Consider the following 15,408-nt stretch of genomic DNA (forward strand, 5'->3'; position numbering starts at 1 on the left):
TTGGCCATTTCACTTCTGATTTTAATAATGTGAGAAACCAGAGGCAGAAGCTCTACTATAAACGATTCAATCATAACAGACACAGATATGAACTTATATTTCATATAATACAAAAGGGGAAAATAGCAATGCAAAGCCCCCAGCATATAGCAGATCAATATATGAATTTAAAAGGATTCATAACCCTATGACCCTTTAATCACAGAGCCAAAGGAATGATTTATTAATTTAAAGGTCAAATTTTTAAAATGTTTTCTAGATTAATGATTTACTTAAATTGTCATATAAACACAATTTCCAGGTCAGTTGATACAAATATTACCAAACAATAAATTTTACTAAAAAATACACAGTAGCATTCTACTCAACACTAATCAAAGAAAACCATTTAATCATCAATATTGTAAATCAGTGAAGCTGAAAAGTGTTCAGCAATGCTAAAAAATACATATTTCACTTTTCCTTAAATACATAAGTTAAACTATTTTCATCCATAAGAATAGATGTAACTGCATTGTTAAAATAAAGGTGCAAGTTAGAACAGCCTCAGAAGAAAACATATATCCAGAGAAAACTTTTTGAGATTAAAATTTCCAAGTCTAAGAAGGGTTCACTGAAAATATAGCTTTTTAAATTTTTTTAAATTAACTTATTTTTGGGGGGTGAGGAAGATTTGCCCTAAGCTAACATCCATTGCCAATCCTCCTCTTTTTTTGCTTGAGGAAGATTAGTCCTGAGCTAACATCTGTGCCAATCCTCCTCTATTTTGTATGTGGGATGCCTCCACAGCATGGCTGATGAGTGGAGTAGGTCCACACCCAGGATGCAAACCCGTAAACTGGGGCCGCCAAAGCAGAACATGCAGAACTTTAACCACTCGGCCACGGGACTGGCCCCTCACATGCTTTTTTTAGATCCAATAATGATCACGGCTACAGATTTATCTTCATTTAACTTTCGAACAAAAAATACATTAAGGACATATTATGTGAGCAGGATTATATTCATATCAGGGTGAGCCTGTGGTAGGAGGAGTAATGCATAAATACACAGGAATGGAAAATAGAAAAAAATTAGAGATGAAATTAGAGGATGGTGGATGGAAAGTAAAGGAATTAAAGACGGAATGAGTGAGCTGGATTCCTATCGCAACAATGGCAGAACCTCAATGACTTTTGATATCAACTCCTCATAAAGGGCTTGCCCTGGGACCTAAACACTACCAAAGCCCTCTGAACAATGTGGTTAACCAACAGCAAAGGAGGCAAGAAGACTGAAGAGAATTAGGGCTCCAGGGATGCTGAGGGCTCCAATTTAGAGTTGACTCTCTGATCTTCCCAGCAGTAAAATAACTTTTTCTAAGTATCCTGAGCAGAGGTTTTCAGAGAAGGGTAACATCCTTGAAAGCCCAGGCTGAGTTTTATCAACTAGTAAGTACATTCTAACGAATAACGTCATTTTGTCATGAGCATTTATCTAACGATAATTCACTTTGCATTCTCATTATAATAATGTTATCACTGCACAGCTGCTGCCATGCACAGTGGCACAGCTCCACGGCCTCAGTTGACCAGTGGGGAGCCAGACTTCTATACTCATAGAGCTGCAAAAGCGATGAAAGGATGTATGATTGCAGATCCCCATTTTCATCCCTAGGTACAAAAAATTTCAAACACTGTCAAGACCGCCTGGTGATAATCCTCCAGCATGATTACATTCTTTTGTCTTACAGCACTTAAAGGAGAGTGCTGGTATAACAGAAGGTGTTCTAAATTTAGAATCAGAACAATCCCTTCTAATCTTCACTATAAAATCAAAGCAAGTCATTTAATCTTCCAAGGCCTCAGTTGACTCACCTGTGAACTGGGGATAATGAGACACCCTTCCCATAGTCCCTGTGACGACAAATAAGATTAATTTCTGAAATGCTCTATAGTTTCAAAAGCAATTTCATAGACGCACTCATGGGGAAGTCTCCCAGGGTCTGGCAAAAGAGAAGGGCAAATTCTCAAATACATATTGGAATAACTCCCCATAGTAATGGCTGTTTCAAATCCACAGTTTTGAAACCAGAGGGAAATATAAGATATAACTTATAGACTATTTCAGGAAGGAAACAAAATTTATGCACCTTGCTCAGTCCTCCATCAGCTTTTGTCTGTGAGCAGGTACCAGGACTACCACAGCACAAAGATAATTTAAATTTCACAATGCTCTGGAGACTCAGAGGACAGTCTCTCAGCTCTACTTTGCGCTCTGTAGACCCTAAAGAATATGCTAATTATTTTACATGCTAACATTATTACAGACACTAGCTAGCCTGCCAATTTGTCAGCAGATTGTTGCCTAATGAGCAGTTAATTTGTCCTTGGGAGAGCCAGGTAAAATGAGTTGAAAGTTTCCTTCGAAAGACGTCTTTCATTCTTGATCACCCAGTCCAGAAAACTGTCACTTTTTTTTTTTTTTTTTTTTTTTTTTTTACAGCTACTTCTCAGTCACTGCAATTCCTTGAAGCACACAGACAAAACAAAGATCAGGAAAGATTCTGGCTGCAAATGAAATGATAAGGTGGGAGGGGGTCATGGGCACAGTGGAGAGCAGCATGGACTCCAGCACAGCCAGGACGATTTCAGGCATGACTGGGGTACTCAGCAGCTGTGTGCCCTGGGCAGTGATGAGGCTGTCTCTAAGCTTCCATGCTGGCAAGTGTACAATGGGGTCCTGAGAGTCACATCCCTGGCTGTCATGAACTACAAAAATGACTGTGAAATGCTCAGATGGGGAAGCAGCACCTCGTAAGTGCTCAACAGTTGTTAACCAATAATATGAAAATGACCGAAAATATAACAAACCTGGCAATAGCCAAGCCTACCAAATATCTACTAATAATCACTTTTGTTCTGTGAGCTAAGATATTTTTAAGAAAAGAAAGCTGAGTAGGACATTGATTCTGTTCTTTATGTTAGAGGGCAATCAATGCTCTAATTCCCATTTGTCTCTGAATTTGCTTTCTTCCTTCTCCTTGTACTTATGTCCTTTCTTCCACTCCACCCTCAGTCTCATACCTGTTCTTCCTCTTCCTGGGGTCTGAGCTTCCTCTGCCGCTGGGACGTGTAAGACCCCGCCTTAGTTCTTGGACTTAACCCAGGTGCTCCCACGATTTGACTCAAGTTCTCAAGTGGATTGAAAGGTCCAACCACACAGATAAGTAGCCTTTTCCTGACTTCTCCACCTTGCCAAAGAGTGGGTTACTTGCGGCCAGAAGGTCAATCCACAAGCGTAAGAAAAATTCCTGAAATCTGTCTCTAGAAATTTTGATTCTCTTTCCACTGCTACATCTGCTTGAAAAATGCAGCAAAGGAATTTACCACAGAAAGGGTAGCAAATACAAAATGTTTTAATAACATTTCTACACATTGCTCAAGGCTTCTAACGTTACAATTATGAGTTCATGCAGTGTTAACAACCGTTTTTCATTTTGTTACTGGTTTAGAATTTAAACAGGAATTGATAGAATGGGCACATCTAATGAAGAACTTAACAGAGATTTATGGCTCCAGAAACAGTCCATACTTCTTCAACCAAGGAAACGGGAAAACGTTGACCATGTGTTTATATTTCATCACTGAGGAAAATTCAGAGATGGTTAATGATTATTCATGACAGAAGTTTTAAAGTTGTACGTCTTTGGAGTATCAAGTTGCACATTTTGCAAGTATCTGCCCGCAGGCTTCTATTCTGCTTCGCTGCAGCATGCGGGCCGGTGAAGTACCCAAGCTGGTCCGATCTTTCTGCCCCTCCTCTGAGGCATTCCAACGTCCTCACTGATGGAACCCACAGGAATCACTTTCCATGAAATAAACCATATGAGAAATGGAACATGAAGATTTTCGGGAACAATCAGGGAAAGTTTCTTAACAAACTATTTAGTTTCTCCCAAGGGTGAAGCTATGCCTTGTCCAATTTACCTGTTTTGTTGTTGCTGTTGTTGCTTTAGAAAACACGCGTATCATCTAGGTATTTTGGGAATTGCAGACAGTATCCAGAGCCGTCATTTAGAGAGTAGCTCTATTCTTATGCACACTTCCCACTTGTCATGTACATTCACACTTAGCACACTGAGGAAGTAGGGTTCTCCTATGAATCAGCCCTTATCATCTAGCTCTGAAATCACTGGCCTCCCTACCTAGATTCTCAGTTATACCCTGAACTTCTTCAGAACAAGTCTTATTCTATCTAGAGATTTAATGCAGTGAGTAGACAGAAGAGCTCTAAATTTCTGTAACCAGAACCAAAAAAAGGCTACATTCCGAGAAAGGTCAGCTGATATGGACTTCATTACCACATGGAAGAAGTGCGGCTCTGGCTCACTGACGGTAAACATCGTGCTGAACAAGAGCGTATCAGAGCTTCTCGAGGAAAACGTCATCTTTGTAGTTCTAGTCCAATTGTAGCTTCTGATCAAATATCACTAACCAATAATACCACTTAAAAGTCTTATAGACCAAGTTAAAAGATTTATTCAAGACATTCAACATAAGCCTTAAGGGTCTTGCTTCAAGTTTAGTAAATCTACATGTTTTAGGGGAATAATAAAAGTAACAGTAACAATAGAGGCAGAGTTCGCATCCATTACTGTACCGGAAGTAAGGATGAGCCATTTATCAAAGCTAATTTTTGGTGCAGGAAGTTATATCCCACAGAAGGCAGGAAAATAAATCAGTAGATTTTCCAGTTAATATCTAAATATCTCAATAGACATAAACACATACACATAACAAAGAGAGAAAGAGAATTATTCCAGAGAAAGAGGAGGAGTACTTTTTAACAACTAAAATGACAGAAATGTATGAGGGGGGAAAATGTAGCAATATGAGTTAGGACCAAACAGTAATCCTTCATCAAACATAAGTGCACATGACAGAACGTTTGCGAGGGAACTTGGCGTAGGGTCCTATAGTAGACCCCTTACTCAATGCAGAAACCTCTAGCACAACATTCTTTACTGTGATCCTGGCCTTCCCACATCAGAGGACTCACTGTCGCATTAAGTAGCCTATTGCAGATGTGGACAGTGCTATTAGCTCTTCCTCAGATTCAGCCAAATCCACCTTCTCGTAACTTATGGCCATTGGTCTTTGCTCAGCACTGTGAAATTTAATTTTCATCATGACAGCTCTTCAAATAATATTTTTTAAGGTATTAAGTTCTAAACTTCATTTATTCCCTTCTGCATTATTGCTAGACTTTATTCACACTAGATTTTATTCAAGATACTATCACATATTTTAACATATCCCTAATGCCATTTTAAGATGTGTGATATCTAGAAGGTACCATTAGTCAAACAGCCAAGCAAAGTAGTCTAAGCAGCCTCCAGAGACACCAGTTGACAAGGGCTAAGGGCAAAAGTGATTATCAGTTACTCAAAATCAATCCAGAATTCACTCTGCTTCAAAGGGTAGAGGGAGTTAATACAAAGTTTAGGTGAATTGATTCCCAAGGGGAAAGAAAAGTTACCTCTCTTTCCTTTCCCTTATTTTAAATGTGCCACAAGATTCCCCAAATCTCTGAAAATCTCTCTTCATTGTCACACCAAAGACAGCAGTAGTAGCTGCACTAACGCTGTGATTTGAACTGAACGGTGGCATCAGTATCCTTTATTTTCTGATTTTCATCAGAATAAAATTACTTACTGGAGGCAAAAGACAAAGACCTACCTCTATCTAAGAATTCAGGAGACTTTCGGAGGTATCTTTAGGTGAGTGTTCACAGTCGGTAAGTTAAGAAACATCTACTGGTCACAGTACGAAGAGCACATCTTAGGTCCCCCGGCCCCTCCCCCCAAAAGCAGTCACAAAACAGCTGATATAACTGGATAAAACATATTTGCAAAACTCTAGGCAAAAATTATGCCCAGTGGCCAGATTGACTGTTCCATTGTAGCTGGCTGTTTGTAGAAGACTGAGGATGTTTCATTTGCATAAAATGATGGTTTACGCCCTCCAGCATAAAGAACAGTCACTTTGTTACAACACAGTGGTTGAAATAACAGTCAACAGACTATGTGGATCCCAAGGGCAGCCCTTTCTTCCTTTAAGTCTTGGTCTAAATGCCAACTCTTCAATAAGGCCCATGATGACTACTCTAATTAAAACTGCAACACCCTTTTCCTCCCAACCCCCAATCATCTTAATGTGACAACTCCCTTTTCAGAGAATCTAGCCCCTTAGAACATACTACATGGTTTACTGAATTACTGGGTATGCGCGTGCTTCTTAACTGTTTCACTTCCCCTCCTTCCCAACACACACACACACACACACACACACACACAGGAAGATAAGATTGACAAGGACAGGATCTTTATCTGTTTACTGATATATCCCAAGAATCCAGAAGAGTTCACGACACCTAGTAGGAAATAAGAAGTCAACATACAGTGGTTGAATGAATGAATAAGTGACTCTGGACTTAAACAGACTCGGCCCTGAGTCCCAGTGCCATCCATACTACCTCTAGGACCCTGGGAAAATGGTCACCCTCTCTGCACCTGTGTGTCCTCTTTGGTATAATAGGGACCACACGAATGCTTGCCCCATAGGATTGTTGTGAGGATTCCGTGAGTTAGTGGATGTGGAGGGGTTAGAATCATGCTTGGACAAAGTAAGCTTTCAATAAACGTTAGCTGCCATGTTATTATTATTTCAACATATGTTTTCCAAGGTGGTGATGGATTTGTGACGATTTATGCTCTCAGGCAACTGGCTCTCCTCATATCTGAGAGCGCAGATCTGAGATGGTGAAAAGGGACCCAAGGTGCTTGCCAGAGCCACAGAGCTACCGAGAGTCAAACCCATCACTAGGGCCTCCTCAGCTCCAATTCAACAACACACATGATTTTGCAAAGGAGCTATTAACAGTGTAAGTATTCCGGCCTCAGACCTGCTGGAGTAGAATAAACATAACAATGAAGCCACTAAGTAAGTGAGGGTGAGGCTCGGAAACCTTAAAAGGCAGGGAAAGCAGCTCCTCTCTTCCCACTTGAACAGAGAGATTTGTTTATTTGGATTAACTGGAGTCAAAGCTAATGGTTCTAATGGCTTGAATCACCCCAACTCATTCTCCAGATTTCTACACATGGGCTGTAACTTACACTTTATGAAAGAAGATAAAGAGAAAAAACAGCCATCCATAAAAGAATTTACCAGAACATACTAATCATTTAGACATACGCTTATGTTTCTAGAAAGTTAAATATCAGGAATGGTATCGTAACTTTTTCCTGGAGCAAAATCCAAGCCTGCCTAAAGGCTGCAAATTAAACTATTAACCTGAATGTTCACTAAGTATTCAGGAAAACTAAACACTTTGAGAAAGATGATTTACAGACTTTTAATCTAGGGAGAAAAGCAAGGATTTCAGAACTGATTGAGTTAGGAGAGGAAGTGGAATGACGAGGAGGATGAGGTGAGGATAAGGGGAATGACAAGAGGGATGGGAGCGTTTACTGATTTCAAGCAATAATAGTCTTCACTTCCCTACTTATGATAACAGGTCTTCCCAGAGCTAATCTTCTCCTTTAAGTGGTCTGTTAAGAGCAAAATAAAATGAATGACTACATGCTCAAGGATTAGATCACGACAAATAATGCCAATAAGGAATTTCTCTCCTCAGTCTAGAGAAGAAAGACCCCAAGACTTTGGGGGAAATCAGTAAGGTCACAGGAGCAAGAATGAAGCTGGAATCAAATGTCCAGACTCCCGTGTCAATGCTCTGCGTCCCACACAAGAAGTTCCCTAAACTTTACCATGCACTTGATAAATGATGAGCAGTTGCCGGAGGAAGACTCTGCATTTCTGAAAACTTCCAGGTGGCACTGATGCCGCCGGTCCCCGGATTACGTGAAGTAGGAAGCCTCAGACCTATTGCACCTCCTAAGGTAAGTCTTGGGAATAATTTTTTTTTAAATAAAAATTATATTTTGCAGGAGAAAGAGAAAAGGAGATTACAGATGAAATAATGAAGTTTTAAAAGTTCTAATAATTCATAATATTTGTAAAATGTAAGGGGCATTTATACAGTGGTGTCAATTGCCATTAGTAAGTAAAATATACTTAAGTTACACATTTTTAAAGTACACACAAACACCAATGTTTCATAGTTGAGCAGTCTGTCACTGAGCCATTCTACGGATATGCATTCACTGATAATTTCCCCCTTATGTTTCAAATATACCATACCTAAATTGCACTAAATCTATCAAATTGTCTTAATTTTCAGTCTCCTTTGATAATAGAGATTCTATGTCTAGGGATTTCTTTCATCTTCCTTGAAATATGACATTTTAGATGAGAAAGATGGAACTCACACACCAGATTCCAAAAGGCTGATTTGCATAAGTTTTACCATCCAATAGCATAATGCAACAAAGTTGACCGCACCCAATTACATATATTATGACCCTATTTAGAAGACAGCTAGTGTAACTAGGGGGAGAAAAGATTTTTTAAAAGTTCTTGTCACTTCTAATTCTCTATCTTTTCCTCTCCTATCACAGAGACATCTAGATGCATCTGAAGAAAGTCGATGAACTCTTAAACACAATGTGTCCCTCCAGCCAAAACTCAGTCACCTCCCAAAGCTTCCTATTGGCCCCCTGGAATCAGCTGAGCCCAAGAGGTTTTTCCTATAAAAAGTCCACAGTGTATCTAAATCTGATCCCAGTAAATTTCACTTCAGCTGAAGTGAAAATGCAGAGGTAGCATTTACGGATAACAGCTGGAGAACATTAGCTCTCTGTCTCTCCTTCTCTCCCAAGGGTTGAAAACTCTGCTGTTCAGACAGGAAGTCGTCATACACCACACACTTTACAGTACGAGAACGCTGGGATCGAAGAGCAAGTTGCAGAGGATTACGAAGAGTGTGGAGGGGTTTTGTTCAAGAACACATAGTAGCAGCTCTATGAACTCCTGGGGTGTCCTCCCCCCCTCAGTGTTCAAGTAGAGCAAGGGACACACACCCAGAACTGACAAGCACACACTTCACTCTCTGAAAGCTTTTTAATAACTCAAGTAAGAAGGCTTAATCTTTCATTTTTCCACAAATTTTCATAACCTCAACTCCAAGAAGTTTTGGGGAGTGGCCAAGATTCTCCAATAATCTTTTTTTGGCATACTTTCACATTGGCTATCTAAAAAGACAACCTTTTAACTTTCTAAAAATCAAATTGTCAAAAAATTTCTCTCGCATAACTACCCAGAATAAGGAAATATATTAATTTCATATATACGTGGAATTCAAAACATGATGATCTGGAAAACAATGATTCAAACAAAAGGTTCTTGTGAATATGGTTTTTCAGGGTCGGTTTCTGCAGTGATTTCCCAAAGCTGCTGAGAACGAACACAGATACAAACATGAGGAGAGACGTCCACATTCTGTGGCCGCAGCTTAAAGTTTTGAACAGGATGATACGAGTTCTCCTCACACCACATGCTGAATAGCCATTCTGCATTCCTACCAGTCTGCTAGGCCCTGGAACCCGTGTGCAACCGCTTGTCCTCTAGGGGCGGGCTGTAAAATCGACCCTGTCTCTTTCACTCCCCTCCAGCCAAGTTTCGCGAAAGACAAACCTTCCCAACTTTGGAACTGCGGGAAATGCCTTTGCTGTATGCATATCAGGGGCATGCTGTTAATCAACTGGGTTACAACACTACGGTTTTATGCAAAGACGGGGAGGAGGGGCGAGGGAGAAGCCAACCCACACATCCATCATCCTTTTAGGAGTGGGTGGAGTTTAAAGTTTCCCCAACTTCGAAGTTCCCAGTTGACAGGCAATATTTCTGGGCAATTTCCAGCCCCACGTAACAGATGGTCCTTTGCCCATCTTGAGCCCCGAGAGAGCCCAGACAAAGCCCCCCGCCACTCTTCGCTTGGCAGGGCGATAGGTGGGCAGCTTCACGAAGCTGTCAGCCCAGGGGCAGTGAGCGGAGAACGGAAACTTAACTTCTTACTGAAGTTTTTCCTGCTACAGGAGAGTCCAGGGGACTGCAGCACAAAGGCCTGGGAAAGTTTTCACTGCGTTATTTTTGAAAAACGTCTTCCGCCGTCTGCCAAGCCATCATCCTAAACCCCAGATGCCCAGGGAAGGAAAGTTGAGGCACAAGTGTTCAGAAATACGGCAGAAATGCAACTTGAGCCGTCCCCAAGACAACCTGGGAACTTGCTTAAAGGGATCCCCACGGTGGGAAAGCATCCTTCAGGCGCCTGAGCACTCAGTGCCAAAGGGGAGGGTGACGGCCCGGACAGGGTGCCAAATGGGGGTGCGCCATGGCAGGGTGCGAGAACCTTCCTTCCCAGACGGGAGGGCGAGGGGAAGGGGAGGGGAGGCGCGATCCGGGAGTGTGAGGACGGGCGGCCCACTCACCCTCACTGCCGTACTGTTTGCCATTGTTCGCGCCCATCCTGCCGCCGTCATGCCCGCCGTCTCCCGGGACACTCCATAGCTGGGGCGCACCGCCTGCGCGCTCCGCCAGAGGAAAGCCCGCCCGACGGGACCGTTAGCTGCGCATACCCCACGCTCCGGGGCCGATCTCCTGCTAGGGGCGGCCCCCGCACTCCCGTGGGAGGGGGCGCTCGGTCCCCTCTTGACACCCCCGATTGTTCCGGGTGGGGCTGGGGGCAGCCGCCGCTCTTAAAATCCGCGTTTGGGACCAGTGGGCGCAGCGCTGCGGAGAGCCCGCGCCCCGGGGCCGCCCAGAGGCTCACCGCGCCGCCGCCGCCGGGTCCCCATCCGCCCGCCCCGATTCCCCTGCGGTGGGCGCTGAGCCGCGCGCGCGGCCGGGCTCCCCGGCGCCACCGCCTCCTCCGGACGCCCCTCCGCGCCCGCGGCTTCCCCGGGGAGGGCGCGGCGGCCACTTGTTGCGGGTGCCCCGAGCGAGCAGAGACTTGCGGCCCGGCGCTGCTCGCCCGCGGGCCGGACTTTTGTTAGCGCCAGGCGCCTCCTCTCGCCGCCCAGCGTCAATCACAGCTGGAGCCCGGGGGAGGTAGGCCGGCCCGGAGATGCGCGGCCTTTTAAAGGGGCAGCGCGCCTTTTCGGGGCTCCGGCTCCCGGCCCCTGCCTTGGCGCAGGCCCTGCGCGCCACCGGCGAGTCCCCTTGCGCGAAGGAACGTGCTCTTGGCTCTGTTTTACTATTGTTCTTTTATAGGCTTGGCCCCTAATTTGTAAGATGAGCTTCCAGGCGTCGTTTGAAATCCCTTGGGCTTGCCTGCAAATATGGCCTATTTTAGGTGTGAGGGCATTTAAAATATGCCTCAGAGTCAGAGTCTGCCTGACAATGTCAGGTATAAACGCTGGCGTTCTGTGGCTCCCACGTTTGTGGACTGCGGCGGGGAATGGAGGAGAGAGGGAGGGAAATCTTGAGGGGAACTTAGCAGGGAGTCACTGGAGAGCCAAAGACGTTCCCCGCCCCGGTGCGGGAGGTTTCCTGGCTCAGAACTTTTAAGAGCTTCCGAGCCAGGAAGTGTATTTTCTCCGCGTTTCTATGATTTTTTTTTTCTTGTGGTTGGTGTGACTCTTTGTTTAACACATTACAACCTCTTTTGGAGATTTATATGGCGCTTCTAGAGCCTTAAAATGGCCCTTTGGTGTTCCCTCCATTAAACGAAAAGAGGAAATTCTTCTTAATGTTTCATTCCCTTTGCATGTGAATACCTAGAATTTTATAACACTGCATCTTAGTAAAACCCAGGCATTTACAGCTCAAATTTCTTTGTAGTTTCTCCTTATAGGTATTAGATGTCTTAAGTAAAGGTTATGTAATGATATATATAATCTACGACCTGTATGGCGAACCAGGATTTTTGTAATTACCTATTTCTTAAAAGCCTTGTGACCACACGCAGAAATTGTTAGTGATTTGACTTCCTATAGATTCTATTTGGGTAATTTCCTTTAATTTGGTGCAATTTTCTTTCTTAAAGATGAGATAAAACGTCATGTTTCAAGTTTTTAAAATCTAGATTTATTGTGCAGGAGAGATCATGTATTGAAAGAAAAGTTGTAAATTCATCTATTTTCCAGGACAGAATTAAATAGTTGTGTGTTGTACTGATAATATTCCAAATGTCCCAGTGCAAAGAGATTAAGGACTGTATTTTAATCGATCTTTTCATATCTAGAATCTAGCACACTACCTGGCCAGTAATGTGTGCTTCCCATGTCTGTTGAGTTAAATTAAAATCTTGTGTCATGGGCCCCAAATAGGAGATATGGGTGTCAGAAATTTGGGAGAATAAATGGGTTTTCAGAGACTCCTGCTAAAAATAAAGGTATATTCACATGTGTATATGTTTTAATTTTTAAAATTAAGATATTGTACAAATGTATGATTTTAAGAAGAAATTCCAATCTTTTTACTCAGTTGCCAAACCTAACCCCCCAACTTTCAATACGGACTTGTAAGTTTCTTAAGTAAAGGATGATGTGTTTTTCACCAATGTGTTCCCAACATCGAGCACAGTTGCTGACACAAGTAGTCACTCAGTCAAAGCTTGCAGAATGAATGAATGCTGAAAAATGAAATAAAATGACTTGTTATTCCACTTTCTCTCTCTGCCTTTTTTAAGGGGCCACAATCACCGAAAAGATCAAAAAGCAGGCAAGCATTCTAAATCACCCAAAAACTTGATTAATAATGTACTGAGCAATTGTTATTTATCTCCACATGGTACCTTTTCCTCCTTGTTCTGGGATGACCTGTTCTTGTCCTTTAGAAAACTGTTTCACCCAAATTGCAACTGTGGGCTCCCTGTAGGAGCTTGTCAGTTGTGGTCGTGGTGGTCAGCTTCCTGGCCAAGTGAGGGCCCATGATCAGGCTGACCCAATTAGACACCCACCCACCCCTGGCAGTAAGGGGGTAACCAAGTGCCTCTCCCCCTCCCTGCTACAGTGGTGTCAAAGGAGGCTAATGAAGAGCCAGGACCTTTACTCTTATTGAGGAGTCATAGGGCCACCCCCACTGCAGTGTCAGTGAAGAAGACGTTGGGAGCCAGAACTCTCACACCACCCAACAGTGAGGAGGAGCCCATCACTTCCGGTGTCAACAGAGGTTGAGTGAGAAACCTGAACTTCTACCTCCACCTGGCAGTTATAAGGTGACACAGTTAAAACAAAAGGTTTAAATAAGACCCATAGTCTCATAATATAATATGAAAATGTCCAGGTGTCAATGGAAAGTCACTAGTCGTACCAAGAACCAGGAAGATTTCAAACTGAATGGAAAAGAACAATCAACAGATGCCAGGACCAAGATAACAGAGATATTAAAACTATCTGACAAAGATTTTAAAGCAGCCATGGGAAAAATACTTAAACAAACAGTTATAAACATGCTTAGAATAAATGAAAAAACAGAAAGCTTCATCAAAGAAACAGAAGATACAAGAAGAGCCAAATGGGAATTTCAGAACTGAAAAATACAATACCTGAAATAGGAAAGCTCAGTGGATGGGCTGAATAGCAGAATGGAAGAGACAGAGGAGAGAATTAGTGAACTGGAAAACAGAACAATAGATATTACCTAATCTGAATAATAAGGAGGAAATAGACTGAGAGAAATGGCAGAGCCCCAGCAACACAAGGGACTATAATAAAAGATGTAACATTGTGTCATCAGAGTCCCAGAAGGAGAGCAGAAAGAGGGAAGAGTTGAAAACCTATTTGAAGAAATAGTGGCTTGAAACCTTCCCAAGTTCTTGAAATAATAGTTATGGAAGTAGAGAACAGGTTCACAGTTGAATGCGTTAAGGTGGGTTCTGGAAGGAAGTGAGTGTGGTTATAAAAGGACAACCTGAGGGGTTTTCATGGTGATGGCCATGTTCTGTATCTTGACTGTCTCAGTGTCAGTATCCTGGTTGTGACATCTTACTGCAGTTTTACAAGATGCTGCCATTGAGGGAAGCCGAGTAAAGGGTAAGTGGAATCCCTCTGTATTATTTCTTACAAGTACAAGTGAATCTGCAGTTTCTCAAAATAAAAGGTGTAACTTGAGAAAAGAAAACTTTTTTTCTCAACATGAGGACTACTTCTATGTATTCTTTCTGTACTATCATTAACAGCACTTCTCACTTCCTCTTCATACACATATATTCACCCGGGAGAGCACACGTCTTCAAGATAACTGGTTCCATAGCATTAATCAGATTTACATCTAAGTCTACTCAATATTGAGTTGTTTAGGCAAAGCAGCCTAAAATGGTCCATACCCCAAACCTTGAATTTTGGGTTATCAGAATTAACAGACTCCAATGATGAAAGGAACTGCAATTGCCAAATGGTGCTTATTTACTTTGTCCTATGTGAACCTGTTGTAAAAAGAAAACATGAAAGTAGAAAAATCTAAGCTTTAATTGATATTCACATTTTTATTTCTATTTTCAGTGGCCGACAATGACCTTTTACCTACTTTAATAAATATATTCACATTCTGAAAAGCGAGAATACGTTCTTTTCTAGTAGTAAAGTTTTAGAACATTGAATACTAAAGCCAGCTTAATTTATAACACCTTAGGCCCCCATTTTCTCTTGGGGTGAGGCCACCAACGTTCAGGTTAATCTTCTGCACTTGGCACTGGTGACAGACAGGCTGCCAGAGCTGCATTAGTGGAGCCTGAATGCCAGGAACCAATCAGTACACCCTCCTTTTCTTCAACTGGACCATCGGCTCTAGCCGTGGAAAGGAGCATGTCATTAACTACAGGCTTCCCCGGGAATAGTATGGACAAAATGAACTCTCCCATAAAATCTGTTCTGGAAAACATTCAAAGCAGGACTCCTTGATTTAAAAAGTATATACTGAAAATGATCATGAGAAATATTAGCTTGTGAAAGGAAAAAATAAACCAAACTGTAGTTTATTCACATTTATGTTGACTTTTTTTTTCCCTCTTACATGCACTAGGTTGCCTTCAAAAATATGAATCAAATATACAACTATGTACTTGGGGGATGTGGAGAGAAAAAGCAGAAAAAAAAAAATCTGAATCAGGGGCCAGCCTGGTAGCTCAGTGGTTAAGTTCATACGTTCCACTTTGGCAGCCCAGGGTTCGCCGGTTTGGATCCTGGGTGTGGACCTACACACTGCTTGTCGAGCCATGCTGTGGCCGGAGGAAGCTAGGCATGGATGTTAGCTCAGGGCCAGTCTTCCTCAGCAAAAAGAGGAGAGTTGGTGGCAGATGTTAGCTCAGGGCTAATCATCTACAAAAATAAATAAATAAATAAACAAATAAATAAATAAAAAGGAAAAAAACAAAAAAATCTGAATCACCTGCCTATCTTTAGTTATTTTCACATTTCAGAATGAGGTGAGATTTGCGTATTGTGTTACTGCAATCATGGCAGAAGTT

At 42.3% G+C, this 15,408-nt stretch overlaps 1 protein-coding gene across 1 annotated transcript in view; it reads right to left on the reverse strand.

Annotated features, from left to right (window-relative positions):
• Positions 1-10,547, reverse strand: part of FBXL7 (F-box and leucine rich repeat protein 7) — a 378,975-nt gene extending 368,428 nt beyond the window's left edge. Inside the window, exon 1 of the mRNA XM_046672447.1 lies at positions 10,430-10,547. Coding sequence (XP_046528403.1) covers positions 10,430-10,466 — 37 coding nt within the window. The 5' untranslated portion in view covers positions 10,467-10,547. The remainder of the gene's footprint in view (positions 1-10,429) is intronic.
• Positions 10,548-15,408: the final 4,861 nt, after the last annotated feature.

Source organism: Equus quagga, chromosome 9, assembly GCF_021613505.1.
Source record: "Equus quagga isolate Etosha38 chromosome 9, UCLA_HA_Equagga_1.0, whole genome shotgun sequence".
NCBI lineage: Eukaryota > Metazoa > Chordata > Mammalia > Perissodactyla > Equidae > Equus > Equus quagga.